Consider the following 21,634-nt stretch of genomic DNA (forward strand, 5'->3'; position numbering starts at 1 on the left):
AGATGATTGGCTGTTTGTATTTATGCTATTTTTTATTCTAAATGCCTGCCACGACACCAGGTCAGATACAGTTGTAATCATTATGTAGGTCTAGTCATAAATGAGATTGGTTAAGTTGGAATAACCAGACAGCACTTTAATGTGTATTCTGTACAAGTTCAAGAACCATTTTTATGCATTTTCTGAGTCGTTCACCTTTATTTTAGGCACAAAAAAATTTTGGCTGGTAAAAAACTACTGTGGCAGGTGGATTTCAAAATCCACCTGCCACAGTGGCTGGTGGCCAAAAAAGTTAACTTCAGGCCCTGACTACAACACTAGTTGTACCCCGCCTCTCGCCCGATGACAGCTGGGATAGCCTCCAGCAGACCCCGCGACCCTTCACAGGAACAAGCGGTTACAGAAGATGAATGAAGTCCAAGAAGCCAGTGATTAAAGATTTAGGTCAACAGCTTGTTCTACAGTTTTTCAGGAAGGGCAGAACAGAACTTACTCCACTGACGACCTTTGCAGGGTGCAGGAAAGTCCAAGGCCAAGGGCCTCACCACAGTGGACCTCTTGGCAGTCAGAGTTGAAGCTTTGGAGATAAGATATCCGTCCGTTACCTGCCATTAGAGACTTCCTGCAAGCAAGGGCAGCCACCTGACTGCCAAGGAAGACTTTTACCCAGATGTCTTCTGCTGGCACGGACAGGCTTCAAGGTGATGGGCTGGAGGTAGTGTTGTAGTCAAAACCAAGAGCATACCAAGACCAAGACAAGACCAAGACTTTGAGGGGGCAAAACCGAGTCAAGACCAAGACCGAGGAGGGGCAAGACTAAGTCCGAGACCGAACTGAATACACAGAAGCTTTAGTCTATTTGTCATATTGAAAAATACATTTATTTAAAACTGTTGGTAAGGCCAACTGGCCTGCAGTAGAAAGTACTTTACCCTTTTTACATGGTGCTTTCAAAAGCAGCAACCAGTCAATGCTGTCACAACCAGTTTATGAAAAAGATATCGAAACTTGAAAGGTGTTTTTTGAGAGGAAATTCTTAGAAAACATCTTGATTCTAAGAATTTTCTTAGAATTTGGCCACTAGGAGCAACTGTTTGCGCTAAGAATCTTAGAATTGAATTTCCCCTCAAAGTTAAGAGTAGATCCTAGTAAAGATAAAAGGTATTCCTAAAGAATCTTAGCTCTTAAGAGAGCTCCTAAGGTGAGATCTGTTAAGAGCAGGGAGGAGGACTTTTAGGAGGTTTAGGAGTTTCTTAAGCAGAGGAGAAAATGGCTGAAAGAAGAGGCAGGAGAGATATTCTCCAAACACTGAATGACAATCAAGCTTGTTACAATCGCAATATCACCGGAAATGATAGTCATCACAACACTGAGGTATTTAGCAACAGGAAAAAATGCAAAAATGCAACAATGCAGCAGTGATGACTTGGAGCCAAATCTACATCTCTAAACACTTTTATTCTCTTTGACCAGTTGATCCAGAAGCAAACACTGTTCCTCTGTCCAGTTGGGTTTCCTACTTCATTTCTTCTCCATTGTTGTTCGGTTTGTGGAAGATTTGAACACCAACCAACACTGCTTCTTATAGGCTGGTTAGCAATCACAGAAATTGATGAAAGCTGAGCCATTTTACCCTCGTTAATACCAAATGGATGAAGGGTAAAAATGACCAGCATGGTAAATGAATGGAAGCAAATAAATAGAACTGTCAGCATGTGAATACTGTGCAAGTGGGAGTTTTCACACATTTTGTAGGATCATTTTAAAGTATACCTTGCTATTTATTTATTTTTATGTGAAATATTATTTATAATTACACAGTCTTCATAGAGGTTAGATTCTATTATTAAGTCTATGGATTTGACGGTCCATTCTAGGCCAATTATCACCAAAAGTGTATTTTTATCTAGTTTTAGGATCAACCAATCACACCTCTTGAAATGATGACTCATACCTAGCAACGGGGTCAACCTCACCTCCTCACTAAGATAAGAGTTTCTGTCCATTCCTTGCTCAGAGTGCTCTAAGAATTTTCTGGAATCACTCCTAAGCTAAGACTCCTAGCTAGGAATTTTTAGGCTAAGTTAGGAGCTCTCTGAGAGGATTCTCAGAATCTTTAGGAATACGGGCCCAGATTCTCATGGTCCTTGGTGCAGATTTTGGTGAGGGTTTTGTGGTCCAGAGATGTCAGTGTCTGTATGTTTTTGTAGTTGCTGTTCTAGCGAGTTGTATTCACTGCTGGAACAGTCTTATCTGTGACAAACATAGCCTCAAACTTTTCTTTAAATTGTGAGTTGCTATGTAACAAGGGAGATGTTTCTTAGCTCCCTCATGCCATCGTTCACAACTAGCTACAAAAAGTGAGCAAAACAGGAAAGATGTTCACCTGTTGACCAGGGTAATTCTGTGTCTTCCTCTGAATTCACGTCTGCTCACAGGTGTTCATCATCCAGATTCTCTTCCTCACTCTCACATTCATCAGATCGCTGCTGTGGCATCTGGACCTTGAAAGCGCATTTCGGATTGGCAGCATTGTCTGTAATGATATAGCTTATCTTCTGACCAATTCTATACTCTTCCAGTATCTCTTCAAAGGCACAGGAAATTTGCTTTCAAGTGTGTCTTCCTGTAAAACGTACCTGCAATCCAGCAGGTAGGACTCAAGTGCATAAGAACCCTTTGATTTGCCATTCCTCCAGAATGGTTTGCTTGACCTTGTTTGTGAGCACAGGAATCGTTTTCTCTGCAATAGTTCTTCTTGAAATAGGTGTATACTTGCAGTCTATGACATTAAGATTCATTCATTCATTCGTCTTCTGTAACCAACTGGTGCAGCTAATTTCCATTAACCATTGGGTACTTAACTGTTGTTGCGGGGAGACTGTTTTTGTCCCCGTCCTCTTCCCTATGAGTGGTGCTCTAACGAGTCTTGTCCATCAGAGGCTCCAGTGTCAAGGTGTGAATGAGGCTGAAACTTCTTGGGGACAGAAGTTAAAACTGTATTGTAAATAGATGGCAGATTAAATCTCAGTCCACCTCCTCTGTTTAGTGAAGGTTTTTCGAATCTGACAGATTGCTTCCTTTACTCCTCTTTCAAACCATCGGTCTTCTCTGGCTAAGATCATAGCCATTTAATCTGTTGATCTGTGTTATAGAAATGACAATAATCCAAGAATTATTAAAGTACCAATTAAATGCATAACCGAATCTCTATTATTATGTGATCATAATCCGTTAATTTCCAAATTCAGCACTGAAGGAGAAAGAAGCATTAGACTCGTAGCCTGTCTAGCTGAGAGAGATTAAGAAATATGATCAGTCTTGAGTAACCATTTAAGGAATAGTGGAAATTATCTCAGGGCACTAGCAAGATTACATAAGAGTGCGTAATTGTTTAAAAAATACTGCAATAAGCCTGAAATAAACACTTAACTGCAATTAAAGTATAAAGTCTGGTGAGTCAGTGATTAATAAGTACACAGAGATTCTTAAGGTCCTAAAAAGTTATGCTACTGGTGCAAATACATCTATAGAGCTCTGAATGGTTATTTTAGTTTTAGTCTTTGTCTGTTGTTTAATATCCCACCAGATAGGACAGCAAGCCCGAGTGGTTACAAAGTATTAACCCCATTGCGCGCGTTTGTGTGTAAACAACACCCGCCCAACTGAACACTGCCCTGCATGGGCCCACTGGTCTTTTACTAAGAGAAAAACAGCCAGTCATCTCTGAAAACTTTGTTTATTATTTTAATCTGATTTGTACACTTATATTGGATAAATCACAACAGTATAGTTGCCCTAAGAATTCAAATTAAAACTTCTTGAAATTGTCTGTTTAAAACATACAAACAAAAAACTTATACGTTAATTAATATTCCAGCTTTCAAATGCAAGTACAATAGTTATTGTATGTATCCATTCTCCTTTCATTTAAAATGCTCTTAAATTAAAGAGCAGCAAAGTAAAATCTGTGTGGTTTCACTTTCCTGTTACCAAGGCAGATAACAACTGACAATGAAATATAAAAAGAAAATAGTATGTTGTTTCACTACCACATTAATCCACAATTTCCAAAGAACAGAATAACAGCAGCCCATCTTGGTCTGTGGACCCATACTTTCATGCACTTCTTGAGTACTAGTAATTTGTGCCAAAGAGCAAAGAAGGAACTGGGTAAGCACACATAAGTCAACAGTGAGAAAGAGATGTAACAAGCATGTTTTTCAGCCTGCCTTTGTTTGGTTTCATTCTCATCCCTGTTGGAAACACTTCCACACAGCAGAAAGCGCCTGGGAAATGTCAACAAACTATACACCCTTCTTTGCTTGACAGGTTTGCGGTAAACAGTAAATTCCGTTCAAACATTTACAATTACGATTTTCTTCTCAGTAGGTATGATGACTCTTTTCCCAGAGTCAGGACCCTTAATGGGTCAAAGAATTGGCCCCATTTTAATATGTTTGCCAGCAGTCCTGCAGTGGTCTGTCTATGAGAAACCCTGATCTGTATTCTAATTTATGTGCTCAGAGCAAATGCTGATGTCCAATAAAACAGTGTTGCACAACAATGAAGTGTTTGCTTCATTTACTCATGGAATGTTCCTTTAAACAGGCGGCACAGTGGAGTGGTGCTTAGCACTGATGCCTCACAGCAAGAAGGTTCCGGGTTCGAATCCATGGGCCCACTGGTCCTTTCTGTGTGGAGTTTGCATGTTCTCCCTGTGTCTGCGTGGGTTCACTCCGGGTACTCCGGCTTCCTCCCACTGTCCAAAGACATGCTGGTTAGGTTCATTGGTTAGATAAATTGGCCATAGGTGTGAATGTGAGTGTGAATGGTTGTCTGTCTCTCTGTGTTAGCGAAAGACTGGCGACCTGTCCAGGGTGTACTGCACCTCTCGCCCGATGACAGCTCGGATAGGCTCCAGCCCCCGTGCGACCCTTCACAGGATAAGCGGTAACAGAAGATGAATGAATGAATGAATGTTCCTTTAAACTTTTACAACAGTGTTATAAACAGACATATCATTCACATTCCCAGATTTACATATAGTAGACCTAAAAAAATCTACAACATTAAAGAAACATTAAAAGAGTTGCAGCTCTTTCTGTTGCTTCCTACATGGGACTACTCTCTCCCATATTCTTCATCTATCTGGCCTATGGGGTGGGTGCCACATCACAATAAAATTGATAATGGTCTCAGCATCATTATTTAGGGTTGCATTTTTTCAGCTAGAAATATGGCAATAGGGAAAGTGGAGGAAAAAATGGATGGCTTCAAGTAGTGGTGAATGTGCCACTGAACTTGGCATCTGCTGCACAGCTCAAAATTAACTTTCATCTTTCATCACAATCAAATAAATGGCTTCAGCAAATAACACAAATGTTTCGGAGTGATGCAGCCAGAGATAGCAAGAGACTCTCACACAAAACTCGGGCCTTTATACCTAGAACACCAAGAAGATCATTAGGGACTGAGTTAGGAGCAAGGAACCATGGACAAATTCCCTCAACATACAAGTGTAGTAGTGAATCAAGCTTTAAATTCCTTTGCATTCATACATCCAACTATCTCACCAAATCCCGGATGTTCTCCACCTTAATCAAAAGGGGATCAGAGTCGGTGCCTCCACTTTTTGGACAGCTTTAACAAAGCTCACCTGTGTCCTGCGATACTTGCGCACTTGTATTTCTGTACCATTGCTGCCACACTTCCAAAGTGCATCTCATTGTTGAATAATAGGCCTAGGCTGCTGGGGGACGATGCACCAAACACATGTCCTCCTCCTTTCTTTTTCTCTCCTCTCTCGCATCCTCCACTTTCTTTTCTCTGGCACAGAGCTCTTGCCCTGTAATTTCCTATCTACTAGTCATGCAATTCTGTGCTATTACTATATAGAATATTAACTGCTGTGTGTCCCTTTCAAACTGTCATGTAACATCATCAGTTTGTATCATAAGATTCCACATGTACGCTTTAGTCAGATATGTGTATCTATGACAGATGTATGTTTATCTTGCTGTTCTCTCTTTCTTCTGTCTGTACCCGGCTGGCCTTAGGCAGATGGGTCCCTCCATATGAGCTGGGTTCTGCTCAAGGTTTCTTCCTGTTAAAAGGGAGTTTTTCCTTGCCACTGCCGCCTTTAGGCTTGCTCTGGGGGTTTCAGGCCAGGTTTTTGTAAAGCGTCTGGAGAAGATTTGTATTGTTATTGACGCTGTATAAATAAATTGAATTGAATTGAATTGAATTAAAAAACACTCTGCATCAGATCATAAAGTATTCCATTGGGTGTAGGATCACATGCACCCACCACTGAGAACGTTTATAATAAACTGCCTTGGGCATGCCAAAAAGCATTACCAGGGATGTATCCCACCATAACCACCGACCATTTCTCTCCAAACTGGCAGGTGTTTGCTCCACCATACTTGCACCAGCAGGCTCAGGAAGAGTCTCTCTCAAGAGGCTTTGACATTGCTGAGCGGATGTGATCTTTCCTGATGTATAATTTTTATATTCAATATCAATACTCTACTGTAAGAATCAGAGGTTGCGGTTGATTTTTTCGTTGTCTGTCATTTTGACTGACAGGGTCATAAAAATCCCGTCATAATCTATTTTTACCAGTCACTTTATTCTTCTAAAAATGATAATAATTACATATTCAATAGCATTTAATTTTCATTCATTTTTAATTAATATTCAGTAGCGGTGGAAAAAAAGATTAGGCTCATAACCGACCATCAAAGACGACTCAAGAATCATGAACCTGTTCAGACTCCTCCCCTCAGGCCGGCGTTACAGAGCACTGTACGCCAAAACAACCCACCACAAGGACAGTTTCTTCCCCTGGGCTGTCGCACTGATGAACTCTGAGCAGTCACAGAGTGTGAGACCATCCACATGAACAAACAATAACTCTGTACTGTATATAGTCACTGTACAAATGGTTTGGTGTATATAGCTGCTCTTATTCCATATTTTTATGTGTATAGATTGAGATTTATTTCATTTTATTTTTTTTTTATTTTTTATTTTTTATTTTCTTTCACTTATTTAAGTTCGTGTGTTTATGTACAAGAGAGTAAAGTTACCGGAGTCAAATTCCCTGTATGTGCACATACTTGGTCATTAAAGCTGATTCTGATTCTGATTCTGATGAAGAGTCTATTTAACCGGCTCAGTTGAGTCCTACCATGTTTGATTGTTATATAATCAATAAACGGCACCACTCAAACATCTTAAGCCGAAATTATGCTTCCGCGTTGACACAGCGCGTCCGTGCGTACGGACCTATTAAGCCTAATTTATGCTTCCGCGTTGACACAGCGCGTCCGTGCGTACGGACCTATTGCGAACCTATTGCGTCCTTGCGGACCCCCGTGCGTCCTACGCAAGGGCCAGACGCGCACCTCCCAAAAATCCTCGACGCGCGTCGAGGCGACGCAACAGCAACGCAGCAGCAACGCAGCGGCATTGGCTGTGATTGGTCCGCTAACTACATCCGCTGGAGACCGCTTTTCCGGTCTCCACTCATAAACATAATTGTCTCCTTTGTCATGCCCTAATTTGCAATAGAAGTATTTCTTCCTCTGCTTGAATAATTTGGAGCTCCAACGCCAGTCTCTCTGTCTCGGTGTCCATCGTTCACTGTGACTACGGCAAAAGCCGGAAGGTAAATAACGAGGCGAGATAGTCACAAGAGTCAAAAATCATAGCGCCCTCTACCGGTGTGGCATGCATTTCGAAACGTAAACCCCACGCAGAACCACCACGGTCTCACGACTGCGTCCGAGCAACTGCGTGGCCATTGCGTGACCATTGCGTGATCACTACGCGGAAGCATAATCTAACCTTTACGGACCTATTGCGTCCTTGCGGACCCCCGTGCGTCCTACGCAAGGGCCAGACGCGCACCTCCCAAAAATCCTCGACGCGCGTCGAGGCGACGCAACAGCAACGCAGCAGCAACGCAGCGGCATTGGCTGTGATTGGTCCGCTAACTACATCCGCTAGAGACCGCTTTTCCGGTTTCCACTCATAAACATAATTGTCTCCTTTGTCGTGCCCTAATTTGCAATAGAAGTATTTCTTCCTCTGCTTGAATAATTTGGAGCTCCAACGCCAGTCTCTCTGTCTCGGTGTCCATCGTTCACTGTGACTACGGCAAAAGCCGGAAGGTAAATAACGAGGCGAGATACGTCACAAGAGTCTCGGTCGGTCGGTCACAAAAAACCATAGCGCCCTCTACCGGTGTGGCATGCATTTCGACACGTAAACCCCACGCAGAACCATCACGGTCTCACGACTGCGTCCGAGCAACTGCGTGGCCATTGCGTGACCATTGCATGATCACTACGCGGAAGCATAATCTAACCTTTACATCTCACTCGGCAGAGAAACAAAACTACCTGACTTGACCACTAGCAAACTAAGGCACTCAGACACTCACTCACCGCCGCACAATACGCAGAGAAACGAAACTTATTCACACACCAGTGCCATGCAATGGGAGTACAGCCGCCCCATTGCATCAAATGTGCGCTATGGCTGAACATATAGGAATTGTGAAAGTATTAGTTTCAGCACGCAACAATGTCATGTATTCGGTACATTCTGTTATGCATCACAGCCTGAGTAAGAAAATGAAGTACGATTAGAGCTGCAGCATTCTACCAGTCCTGTACCAGCCCTGTTACTGTCATATCTTCCAGCTTGAATAAATATTTTGGACCTTCAGTGCATGTTTTCATCATGAAAAGTGAAATTAAATCCTTTAAACTGTTCCAAGCTGTTACATCTACTAGAGTCTGTAGATGTGTTGTAACTTGACTTCTTCCACAAAAAGGTAATTCCCACATAATAGGCCACTTTATTGTTTTTGTGAAGGAAGTATGTTGCCCCAGCTATAAAATGTATTTCTGTGAATACATAAAAGAGACTCTCTATATGAATATTTGCTGATATAAAGATACCAGCAAAAGATGGAAAGATTACTGACTTGCGCTCCTTATGCATTGAGGACACAATAATTGGGATCCTGTTTGTGACACAATTTTGAGATGTATTGTGATCAGGTATTATTCAGTTCTCAGAATGTCTCAGCTGCTCAGAGGTCTTAAGGACAAACATCACTTGAATAGCTTAGTTGAGGAGAGCTAAGATGACACACAAGTTGACACATTGTGTTGTGGCACTGCCTCAACCCTCAATCTTTCTCAGTAAGGCATTTTTATACATGTGCGTCTTCTGTCTTACAAATGTCATTGCCTCTGACTTTCTTTTCTGAAGTGTATTTTATTGTTCTACCCTGATGAATCCATTAAATCAGAGATGCAGTAGCAGATAGCCAGAAGGGCTATGGCTTAAGTGTTCGCAGGCTCAAAAACTCAGGTGTAAGAGGAGTTGCATCAATGTTATGGAAAGTACCTGAGATGGGACAGGTGAGGTGGCCCCCTGTAATCCAGCTCTTCAGTTGCCAGGTTGTCTACCTGTCTGCTGAGAAAATTCGGCCCATGGACGAATGTGACCCCTGTTATACATTCTACTTCACTATATATTCACGTTAACCGAATATTTTCTGTCATTGACCATTTTTTTAAAACAGTGATGGAAAAATCTGAAAGCAATCTGTCATTTTGACAGCTTGAAATTCACACCCCAGACCACCTGGTGGCGAGTGAGCATATTAATTGGCTCTTGTTTCTCTTGATTAGTAGTGTCGGGGAGCGTTTGGGTTGGGTTGCCAGGTTGTCAGGTACCAGGACACATGAAACACCATTGACTCATGTCACTTTAAAATCGAGAGATAGTGGGAGAAATTATATATCGGGAGCAGGGCAGGAGAAATTGTTAAAAATTGGGAGACTCCCGCATAAATCAGTATGTTGTCAGATATGGTTACTGACCTTTGTACCGAGTAAAATATTACCCAGTTTCTTTTTGGAATGCCTTACATTACCGCATTACAGCAAAAAGCAATACATTACAGTAATTACATTACTTTTGTAATGCGTTACTCCCAACACTGCAAATATGGTCAGAGATCATCTCTCAAATGCGATCTCAATGCATCCTGGGGATGTTCACACATATTGGATCTTAACGCAAGGTCTGAACAGCCCAAAAAGACAAAAATGATCCAAGAAAGCACAGGTAGTGGTGGGCGGATCGATCCAAATATCGATAATATCGATACCAACGTTGGTATCAAGATTGATCGATACCAATGTAATGAGATCGATACTTAAGTTTCGGTTCTCTCATTTAATTAAAGACGCGACCTGTGTTTGTCTGAATACCGCTGCTGTCACAGAGCAGAGCAGGCTCATTTTGCTCCTCTTCCCCCTTTTGTGTGTTTGTTGTACCGTCATGGTGGCCGAACAGGTGACCGAACACTGCCCACCTCTACTAGCCAGACCCAGCCAGCAGCAGAGCATTACACACAACGAGAGAAAGTGTAGGGCTGTTTGGTTATATTTTCTGGCCGAAAATAAAACGATAGCAAGTTGTACTATTTGTAAAAATAGTACAACTTGCTTTAAGATACAGTGGTAACACAACAAACTATAAGCATATGGAAATTTTTAAAATCCCCCGCCCACCTGCTGACAGACCCCTGAAAAGAAGAAAAAAAGTGCACTAAAGGGGAGAAATGTTGTCTTATTTTTGTATTGTATTGTACTTCCTAAACACTTCCTTACATTATTTATAATATTTGTTGTGGAGTGGTAATTTTTGTTTGGTAAACTTTGTTTATTATTATTTATTATTTAAGAAAAAAAATCCAGAAAGAAGTGCAATGAAGGGAGAGATTTAGTTTTATAATTGTATTGTACTTTCTGAACAATCATCATTTTGTGTTATTTCTGAACAAAAACTTTTATTGTGATAATATTTTCTATTTACTTATAAACTTTGCCCAAATTCTGTATTTTAACTGATTAATAATCCAAAAGGAAAATCACAAAAACACTTAAATGTGCTGAAAATTCATTCAGATTTAGATTGATTCAGATTGATGATGCATCCACCGTAATTATAAAAAAAAGTATTGATATCGATATCGATATCGGTATCGGCAATACTGGCCCTGTATTTACTTGGTACCAGATAGATAGTAAATCTAGCAGTATCGCACCAGAGGTGGCAAGTAACGAAGTACAAATACTTCGTTACTGTACTTAAGTAGATTTTTCAGGTATCTGTACTTTACTTGAGTATTTCTTTTTCTGACGACTTTTTACTTTTACTCCCTACATTTGTACACAAATATCTGTACTTTCTACTCCTTACATTGGAAAAACAGGCTCGTTACTTTTTTAACCTCCACGGATGACAAGACGTAAAAGACGTGACATGATCGGACATAACTAGAGCATCTGACTAGAGAAGGAAAGTCGACGATGCGCTTCCTCGGTTCTTCTTCTACTGTTTTGAACAGGCAGCCTGTTGATTAGTTTGAGATCTGCTGCCACCTAGTGACAGGAGGCTGTTTATCATTCAAGCGTCAATAAAGACACTAATACTGAAAGTCCACCTAGACCCACTATTTGAGAAGTACTGGTCTAATGTGAAAAAACAAACAAAAAAAAAAATTGAGGTATGGTGTGGTTTCTGTTGCTATCATTAGCTTTTTGAGGATTTTTTGGAAGCTGGTTTACAACGTTAGCAATGCTATGGAAACACACCATTTTGATAGTATAGCTAACACTAGCGAGCGGTTTAAAAACAACAACCCAGTAACCCTCAATTTATTATTAAAAAATATCCAGATGCTCATGCAGGACATCTGGTCAATTCAGTCCAGATTATTCTGCTAGAACTTTTTCATTTTGCAAAATTATCAACGGATGAATTGTTTCATTAATGGCAAAATCATTTTTACTTTTTACTTAAGTACATTTCAGAGCCTGTACTTTCTTACTTTTACTTGAGTAAAGGAGTTAAATCAGTACTTTTACTTTTACCAGAGTATTTTTTTTACACAAGTATCCATACTTTTACTTAAGTACAGAATGTGAATACTTTTGCCACCTCTGTATCGCACACCTCTACAGTCCCTGACAAAAGTCTTGTCACTTATCCATTTTGTAGAAACAACAGTTTATAACCTGACTTTTAATTAATCCATTGGTTTTAGAAATGGCTCATATGAAAGCTAAAACCCTCCCAAATTATGTTTGATATACTAAAATAAATTTGCTTCACTGGAGAAAGATTGATCATTTAATGAACACAGAAAGGTCAGATTTTGGCAAGACAAAAGTTTTGTCGCCTACAGAAAGTAATGTGAAAATTGAACAAATCATTTACTTCAAATACAAAAATATGATGCATAACATCAGTGAATGAAGTACTGGTGCTGTGAGATCCATATTTAATATCTTGTATGACTTCCATGAGCTTGAAGGACTGCATCCATGCGGTTCGACAATGATTCATACAATTTATTGATGAAGTCATCAGGAATAGCAAAGAAAGCAGTCTTACAAGAATAAGAAAAAGATTTGAAGAGACTGGAGATGTTTTTGACAAGCCCAGGTCCGGCAGACCCCGCAAGACAACTGCTCGGGAGGACCGTTTGTTGGCTCGAAAATCCAAGGCCAGCCCCTTTTCCACTGCAGCAGAGCTCCACCAGGCCTGGTCACCTCAAGTCCCCGTGTCAACCAGAACAGTTTGTAGAATCCTGTCTCGAAATGGCCTCCATGGTAGAATCAGTGCCCAGAAACCAGCACTAAACAAAAGGCAATTAAAAAAACGTGTGGCATTTGCCAAGGCCCACAGCCTGCTAAAAGGATGGACGCTGGAAAAGTGGCAGAAGGTGGATTTCTCAGATGAATCTTCGGTTGAATTACATCACAGCCGCCGCAAATATTGCAGGAGACCTACTGGAGCTCGCATGGATCCGAGATTCACCCAGAAAACAGTTAAATTTGGTGGCGGAAAAATCATGGTCTGGGGTTACATCCAGTATGGGGGTGTGCGAGAGATTTGCAGGGTGGAAGGCAATATCAATAGCGTAAAATATCAAGAAGTATTAGCTACCTCTTACATTCCCAACCATAAAAGGGGTCAAATTTTGCAGCAGGATGGTGCTCCATCGCATACTTCCATCTCTACATCAAAGTTCCTCAAGGCGAAGAAGATCAAGGTGCTCCAGGACTGGCCAGCCCAGTCACCAGACATGAACATCATTGAGCATGTCTGGTGAAGAATGAAAGAGGAAGCATGGAAGACGAAACCAAAGCATCTTGATGAACTCTGGGAGGCATGTAAGACTGCTTTCTTTGCTATTCCTGATGACTTCATCAATAAATTGTATGAATCATTGTCGAACCGCATGGATGCAGTCCTTCAAGCTCATGGAAGTCATACAAGATATTAAATATGGATCTCACAGCACCAGTACTTAATTCACTGATGTTATGCATCATATTTTTGTATTTGAAGTAAATGATTTGTTCAATTTTCACATTACTTTCTGTAGGCGACAAAACTTTTGTCTTGCCAAAATCTGACCTTTCTGTGTTCATTAAATGATCAATCTTTCTTCAGTGAAGCAAATTTATTTTAGTATATCAAACATAATTTGGGAGGGTTTTAGCTTTCATATGAGCCATTTCTAAAACCAATGGATTAATTAAAAGTCAGGTTATAAACTGTTGTTTCTACAAAATGGATAAGTGACAAGACTTTTGTCAGGGACTGTAAGCACAGCTGCACCTGGATGTGCTTTTGTGATGACTAAAAGCTCTTTACTGAATTTCCCTCAGGATAAATGATGTGTTTTTCTATCTATCTACAAACAGTCTTCATTCCTCCTAGTGACTGTTTCATAAAATGAGTTACCCCTGACTGTCTTCTTAAAAACAAATAGATCTATCAAAATGAGAGTCTTTTGAACGGCTCTTTGAAAGGAACGGATCCACAAGATCCGGCTCTCTTCAAAGAGACGTAAATCCCATCTCTACAGAATGACTGTTAAGTGAAACGGTCTATTTCCTCGCTGATTTGATACTGTGTGCTCTCGCGAGAGGTATTCTATTCCCGCATCAGAAATCAGTCAGCTTTCCGGTCCTTGTTAAGAGATCTCTACTACATCGTATCATGTAAGCATTAACAGTTTGAAAGGATAATGTGTTTATTCGCGTGAAGTTATTTACTTTGATAGAGTAACAGAAACATGTACTACAAATCTTTGTATTGTTTAAAAATAGCTAGTGCCATGTACCTAACGAGGTAGCATCCATGTGCAACAGTTCAGTCGTGCTAACGTTAGCTGCAGTGGCTATACTAGTCAGACAACGTTTAGCTTGCTAGCCAATGTCCACGCCTGTGTTCAAGCACAAGCATTACAGTGGCAAACGGTCAACCGTGTTCTCACCTGGGTAGACCATCTAGTGTGACTAAAGTAGATAACTATATGAGATGTATATTTCCGAGTTGAAAATATTTAGTCAAACGCAGAAAACGACACCCCATAGCTGCACTGCTACTGTCATACACAAAATTAGCCATGTTTTTTTTTTTTTCTCTCTAACTGTAGAGTCACGGTGTTTCCCACATTATCTAATCCACTGCAAGCCTTCCTACTAGTTTTGCTTACGATGTTATTTGATCCCGTGGACACTCAACAACACAGCCAAAAGAGAATAACAAGTCAGATTGACGTACTGTGACAGGCTACACCACATACACAAATGTATTGATGGGAAATTCAAGTGGAGCAGGAGCCCCAGAGAGAGAACGCGAAGAAAGAAATTTCTGTTAACCTGCACATGAAAAGTATTGGGAGAATAATTTGGAATGATAGACATTGAGTATGTTGAATAATAGAATAGCGAGCAGAGGACTAGATTGTCTGAATATGCAAATGAATGTCTATAAATGATATAGACATTTCATGAAACTTAATGATACAATAAATACAATAAAGGAATAATATAGCAGTAAAGGTAGCTCTATTATGGTCAAGCTAATACAGAATGTTTGAGACAAATGACTATAGTGAAGTTTATATCAGATAATGCTAAATCAGTATTGATAAAGAACAAAATGTTTTAATATTGATGAGAACTTTCAAATCTGTCTTAATGCGATACTCAAATACCTGTGTGTAACATTTCACATTTACTGTAACCATGTCTCAGTTTATATTATAACGATCATACGGATTACTTGGTTATCATTTTGTAATAATATTATTATGTTTTAGGAGCTAATATGGAATGGAGGTTTCCTTAATTTGCAGAGAGAAAGAGAGTCCAGAATAAACCTGGCCTTGCACATGTTACTGGTAATAGCCTTTTAAATGGATGGGTTGTCTCTGAAATAGAAGTTTGATCTGTGTTCCCAACAGTATGCCAAAATCAAAGGAAGTACTGTCTTCCACATCTGGAAGCGACTCCGACAGTGAAGTGGAGACCAAGGTTTGTGCTTAATTACTACTGATTTTTGAACTTTTTATATGTACTTTAAATATATGTAAATATATAAAATGTAGGTTATATTATAGTCGGCATGCTTAAATGTTAGAAGGGACTTTTTATAGCAGCCCTTTTGAATTGTGTGGGTAAGCACAGGTGGAATTAATATTGGCTCCGTTCCATTTAAAAGATTAGCAAGTGTTTCAAGTTCAGGTAGAGCCTGAAATGTATAAATACTGTTTATAAACAGTTTTACCTATTTAAACCCGTATCAGTATTTAGTTTTTTGTAACATAATAAATAATCATAATAAAATCTTTGCTTTTGCCTCAGTAAGGGACATATAATTTTCTACCAAACGGATGATATTTATTGTGCTGTACTAATTTTTACTGCTGTAATCTATAGGCAATTTCAGACCATATGAACTGTTTCACATTTCTAATGGCTGTCGGAGGAAGTACCTCGTATTGAACTGAATGTGGAGTCCTGGCTTTACTGAGCACATGGAGTAAGGTCCATATTTGTTTGGACACCTGACACATTTAAAAGAAATGCTATTTATAAAAACCATAGACTGTATGAAGATGGAGATGGAGCATCTCTTCTAAAGTGAAGCCAAAACAAGTAGAGCTCCCCCTGGTGACTGGCTACAGTATAGGTCATAAGCTCCACCCCATCAATGTTAGTGGGTGGGACACGGGCCAAACTAAAATGCTGCGTTCTCAAGTGTCTACTTTTCTTTTAAGTTTCATTTTAGTTCAACCAAAAACAGTCAAAAACCCAAGAACATTGTTCAATATGACTTTAAGCAGTGGTTTGACATAAGATGACATGCTTGACTCCTTTCAAAGTGCACAGTGAGGAGTTTTCATTTCATTCTTGAGTGATAATGAGGAGAAAGATTGTTAAACAGTAAAATAATTCTGAAATAAGTTTGGTTTTGTTACATCATGCATCTGATTGGGCACATCAATCCGTGTACTGGATGGACAGAATACATGTGAAATGGATATAGGGGAATAAAATCGTAAACATCAATTTTGTTTTCTAATTTTCATTTGTTTGTCCAGCTTCCTCAGTAAATTGGAAATAAATAATTGTTATTTTATATAAACACCTTCTATAACATTAACCAATAAAAACTTTAGTCCACATCTACAGTGGGGAAAATAAGTATTTGATACATCGCCGATTTTGCAAGTTTCCCCCCTTATAAAGAATGGAGAGGTCTGTAATTTTCATCATAGGTACACTTCAACTGTGAGAGACAGAATCTAAAATAAAAATCCAGAAAATCACATTGTATGATTTTTAAATAATTAATTTGTATTTTATTGCATGAAATAAGTATTTGATCACCTACCAACCAGCATGGATTCTGGCTCTCACAGACCTGTTAGTTTGTCTTTAAGAAGCCCTCCTATCCTCCACTCGTTACCTGTATTAATTGAACCAGTTTGAACTCGTTATCTGTATAAAAGACACCTGTCCACACACACAATCGATCACACTCCAACCGCTCCACTATGGCCAAGACCATAGAGCTGTCTAAGGACACCGGAGGCAAAATTGTAGACCTGCACAAGGCTGGGATAGGCTACAGGACAATAGGCAAGCAGCTTGGTGAGAAGGCAACAACTGTTGGTGCAAGTATTAGAAAATGGAAGGGACTCAAGATGACTGTCAGTCTCCCTCAGACTGGGACTCCATGCAAAATCTTGCCTCGTGGAGTGTCAGTGATCATGAGAAAGGTAAGCGATCAGCCCAGAACTACAAAGGAGGACCTGGTCTATGACCTGAAGAGAGCTGGGACCACAGTCTCAATGGTTACCATTAGTAACACACTACGCTGCCATGGATTAAAATCCTGCAGCACATGCAAGGTCCCCCTGCTCAAGCCAGCACATGTCCAGGCCCGTCTGAAGTTTGCCAATGGCCATCTGGATGATCCAGAGGAGGCATGGGAGAAGGTCATGTGGTCAGATGAGACCAAAAGTTTACTTTTTGGTATAAACTCCACTCGCTGTGTTTGGAGGAAAAGAAGGATGAGTACAATCCCATGAACACCATCCCAACTGTGAAGCATGGGGGTGGAAACATAATGCTTTGAGGGTGCTTTTCCGCAAAGGGGACAGGACGACTGCACCGTATTGAGGAAAGGATGGATGGGGCCATATAATGCGAGATTTTGGGCAACAACCTCCTTCCCTCAGTAAGAGCATTGAAGATGGGTTGTGCCTGAGTCTTCCAGCATGACAATGACCTGAAACACACAGCCATGGCAACTAATGAGTGGCTCCGTAAGAAGCATTTCAAGGTCCTGGAGCGGCCTAGTCAGTCTCTAGACTTAAACCCAATAGAAAATCTTTGGAGGGAGATGAAACTCTGTGTTGCCCAGCTACAGCCTCAAAACCTGAAAGATCTGGAGGAGATCTGTATGGAGGAGTGGGCCAAAATCCCTGCTGCAGTGTGTGCAAACCTGGTCAAGAAGTATAGGAAACGTTTGATCTCTGTAATTGGATCTGTACTAAATATTAAGTTCTGTTTTTCTAGTGTGTCAAATACTTATTTCATGCAATATAATGCAAATTAATTATTTAAAAATCATACAATGTGATTTTCTGGATTTTTATTTTAGATTCTGTCTCTCACAGTTGAAGTGTACCTATGATGAAAATTACAGACCTCTCCTTTCTTTATAAGGGGGGAAACTTGCAAAATCTGCGGCGTATCAAATACTTATTTTCCCCACTGTACTTGCAATACAAAACAAAGGGAATCAATCTCTGCGTAAACAACATGATATAAACAAATCTTACTGGTATTCACAGTGCCATCATTTTGGAAACGTGTCTAAATATAAATGTCTAGCTTGATAGTTCCCTGCTTCCAACAGCCTTTATTTCTATTGGACTAAAAGTTATGTAAATTAATAAGTTATTTTATCTTAAGAAGCAGCTCTCAAGTTGGCGACCCCTCTATATTGAACTGTTCGATAATAAAGAAAAAGGCAAACTGCGCTAAATAGTAAGTTGGAGGATTTTGGCCGAAACGAGCAGCAACATGCATTCCATTGCAGACACTGCAACAGACCACAATAATGGAATTAAGGATACAATACTATGTTGTAGGACACATTATACAGTGATATAGTGTATCATTGATACATTCTCAATAAACACATGACTATGCAGTAGAGGTACAGTATGTAGTTCTTGCAGGAGCTCCCTGGTGGGTAGTTACCCTCAGGGAGTCCCCAGAAGAGTTTGGTCTGAAGGTGTCTTATGCCCGGTTTCCATTAGTTTTATATCAGTATATTAATCATCCTTTGTAAATATGATGAAGCGCAAACATTTGAAATGTAATTTATGTTGTAGGCAAAGAGGAAGAAGCCAAGTGCACCAGAGAAACCAGCAAAGAAGCCAAAGAGTGGAGAGAGTTCCAAGCCAGGGGGATCATCCAAGGGCAACAGTAATGGTGACGACAACATGTTTCAGGTATTCTGTAGCTTCAGCTGTTTAAGTAGAATTGATTTCAATACTTTTTTTTTCAGTATACATGAAATCAAAACGAAACAATTGTCAAAAAAGGGGTTTATTTAATTAAAACTAGATGGAAAACAAGGACAGTATTTTTTTTTCACTTTATTATTCGTGCTACCTACTTTAAACTTGGTGGATGCAAAAAATTTAACAACTCAATGGCGTTTTCACTAAGGAAGTGCTGTGGGTACTGCACCAGTAGTAATATAATTTATTATTATTATTATTATTGTTGTGAATTAGACATTTCACAATCTGCAGTATTAATAATTAGGGGTGTAACAGTATTTGTATTCGTCCCGCGGTTTCACGGTACGGGCGTCACAGTTTGGTGCACGCATTTATGCAGCCAATACGTCTGAGTGAGTAGCCTATTAAATAAAAGAAAAAGTCAAGTCCTCACTTCAATCCAGGTGGAAGTAATGAGCCTAAAAGCTGCCAGCAAACGTCATTAGCCTACAGAAGAATAAAAACAGATGAAGAAGAAAAGTATTTGAGAGTGTGGAGCATGGATGGATGTGCTAAGAGAAGTGTGGAGTTGGAAAAGCCTCCTGCTTCATTTAAATCACCTGTGTGGGAACACGTTGGTTTCCCAACATAACGGCGATGGCACGCGACTGGACAAAGACTGAGGGACAAAGACCCTCCTAATGCATTTGTTTTATGTTTTATTTACTTTTATTTTTTACTTTTATAACAGGAGGTGGTTTTTAGTTTTTTCAGTCTGTTGGTGTTAGTTTTATAACACCAACAGATATAGCTAGTTTTATACATGTGTGAGTTTTTGTTGCTTTTTTCTCGTTGTACCGAACCGTGACTTGTGTGTACCGTTACACCCCTATTAATAATAGTATTCCCTGTTGTTGTTGTTATAATAATAGTGAAGTTGATCTTAGCCTGGAAACAAGGTGTGCCTTAACATGAGCTGTGAGCAACGGAACAACTGCCAGTTGAAATTGTAAACTGTGGTTTGACATCCTTTTATCTCTATTACACAAATTTCACCTCAGACAAAAAAAAAATAATAATTTAAATTTAACTTAAGGTCACAAAGCATACAATTAATGGTGGAAAGATGTTTTGGGCTTTATTTGTGGAGTGATTCATTACAGAATCTGTAGATTGTTGGCTTCTTGGCGAATTTGACTTACTGCTGATAAGAACAATAAACAGTTTCCTTGAAGGTTAAATAAAGTATTCTGATTCTAATTCTGATTCTGATTAACAGTCAAGTCAAACTGCATTAGCGTCCACATCTCCTCTGGAAGAAAATGGAAACCCCAGCCAGGCGTTCCCTGTACTCCTATTCTGAGATGATTGACACTTTGTTAAATATAATACTCTGGCATGGAATGCACACTGCAGACACTGTAGTCCTTCTTCTTCTTTCCCTTTTTTTTTTTCTTTTCGCAAATACAATATATATATATAATATATACAAACGTTCAAAGAACTATCACTTTTCTTCTTGCAGATCGGAAAGATGCGATATGTGAGCGTCAGAGACTTCAAGGGTAAAGTCCTGATTGATATCAGAGAATACTGGATGAACCAAGATGGGGAGATGAAACCAGGGAAGAAAGGTAATCGCATCATAGCTGGGTCATGACATCCACTAAGCCCTGTATGTGCTGTTAAGATCCCGGGCTTTGTTTTTATAAACCATACTAAACATTGAATTCGACATTATTTACGTTTGCCCTACAACAATCAAAATTTTCTCAAGATCAGGATCTGAACCCTGAGCGATCAAGCCGTTTAATATTAAAACAACATAGTTGCATAAAAAGTTTTAAAACTTCATTTTGTAGGCACTCAAAAGCACTGAGTCACAAAAAATCTGAGAAATTGAATATCAGGATTAAATTTAAATTTTTATATGAATTTAAATGTAAAAAAAATAGAGTGTCATTTCTTTTTCTGTTTCACACTACCAGCTAATTTTTCTTATATCATTTATCTATGTTTGATGTTTTACCTTAAAGAACCGGGTGTGTAGACTGTACATAGCCAGGAATTCTAACTAATGGTTTGCAGTTGTAAAGCTCTGTTTTACATTCCTTGTAGGTATCTCCCTGAATCCTGAACAATGGAACCAGCTGAAGGACCAGATTTCAGAAATTGATGATGCCATTAAGAGAGTATAATCATTCCTTTCTATGTTATTTGTTGAACTAAGGGAGCACGATGGCTAATTTGTTTTGTAAAAAGCCTGGATTGTTTTGTCTTGGATTTGTTTATTTTGTAGTTCATAGATCTAGTTGTCTGCATTCTCTGGGTTTGTGTGTGAAACTTGATTTTGAGATGTTGTAGGAAAGGTGTGGATGGATGAGTAGGGGGTTGATCATTGCAATGGGTGGGTAAGGTGCACCAATACAGAGATGTTTTTGTATTGATTAATAAAAAATAAAGCAATAGCTTAATGTTGATTTTCAGTCAGTGTGTACGTTGCTGTTCAGTTTGTAATTTAAATATAAATCACAGCAGAGTTTCTGACCTTTGTGTTGCCAAAGTCACTGACCTCAGAAATCTTAGAAACTTGGCTGGTTCTTGTGAAAAGACACATTATCCCCAGGAACTACTTAATAAATCTTTCTCAAGTGGATTCATAATACATGCAAATATGATCCAGGCCTACAAATCTGGGACTGTATTCACAAA

The 21,634-nt window shown here is 39.5% G+C and overlaps 1 protein-coding gene across 1 annotated transcript; it reads left to right on the forward strand.

Annotated features, from left to right (window-relative positions):
- Positions 1-14,028: 14,028 nt before the first annotated feature.
- On the forward strand, positions 14,029-21,390 carry sub1b (SUB1 regulator of transcription b). The gene is made up of 5 exons (XM_084550844.1): positions 14,029-14,111; positions 15,362-15,431; positions 18,809-18,928; positions 20,448-20,556; positions 21,041-21,390. Exons 2-5 carry the CDS (start codon positions 15,363-15,365, stop codon positions 21,118-21,120), a joined length of 378 nt encoding a protein of 125 aa, XP_084406970.1. The 5' UTR covers positions 14,029-14,111; position 15,362; the 3' UTR covers positions 21,121-21,390.
- Positions 21,391-21,634: the final 244 nt, after the last annotated feature.

This window comes from Chelon labrosus, assembly GCF_963514085.1.
Source record: "Chelon labrosus genome assembly, chromosome: 9".
NCBI classification, from domain to species: domain Eukaryota; kingdom Metazoa; phylum Chordata; class Actinopteri; order Mugiliformes; family Mugilidae; genus Chelon; species Chelon labrosus.

What these genes read in the sequence shown, in the direction of transcription:
- sub1b (XM_084550844.1), top strand. Translation starts at nt 15,363, where the DNA reads ATGCCAAAATCAAAGGAAGTACTGTCTTCCACATCTGGAAGCGACTCC. An exon ending in ACAGTGAAGTGGAGACCAAG is followed by an intron (nt 15,432 to 18,808) that starts GTTTGTGCTTAA and finishes TTTATGTTGTAG; the next exon opens with GCAAAGAGGAAGAAGCCAAG. An exon ending in GTGACGACAACATGTTTCAG is followed by an intron (nt 18,929 to 20,447) that starts GTATTCTGTAGC and finishes TTCTTCTTGCAG; the next exon opens with ATCGGAAAGATGCGATATGT.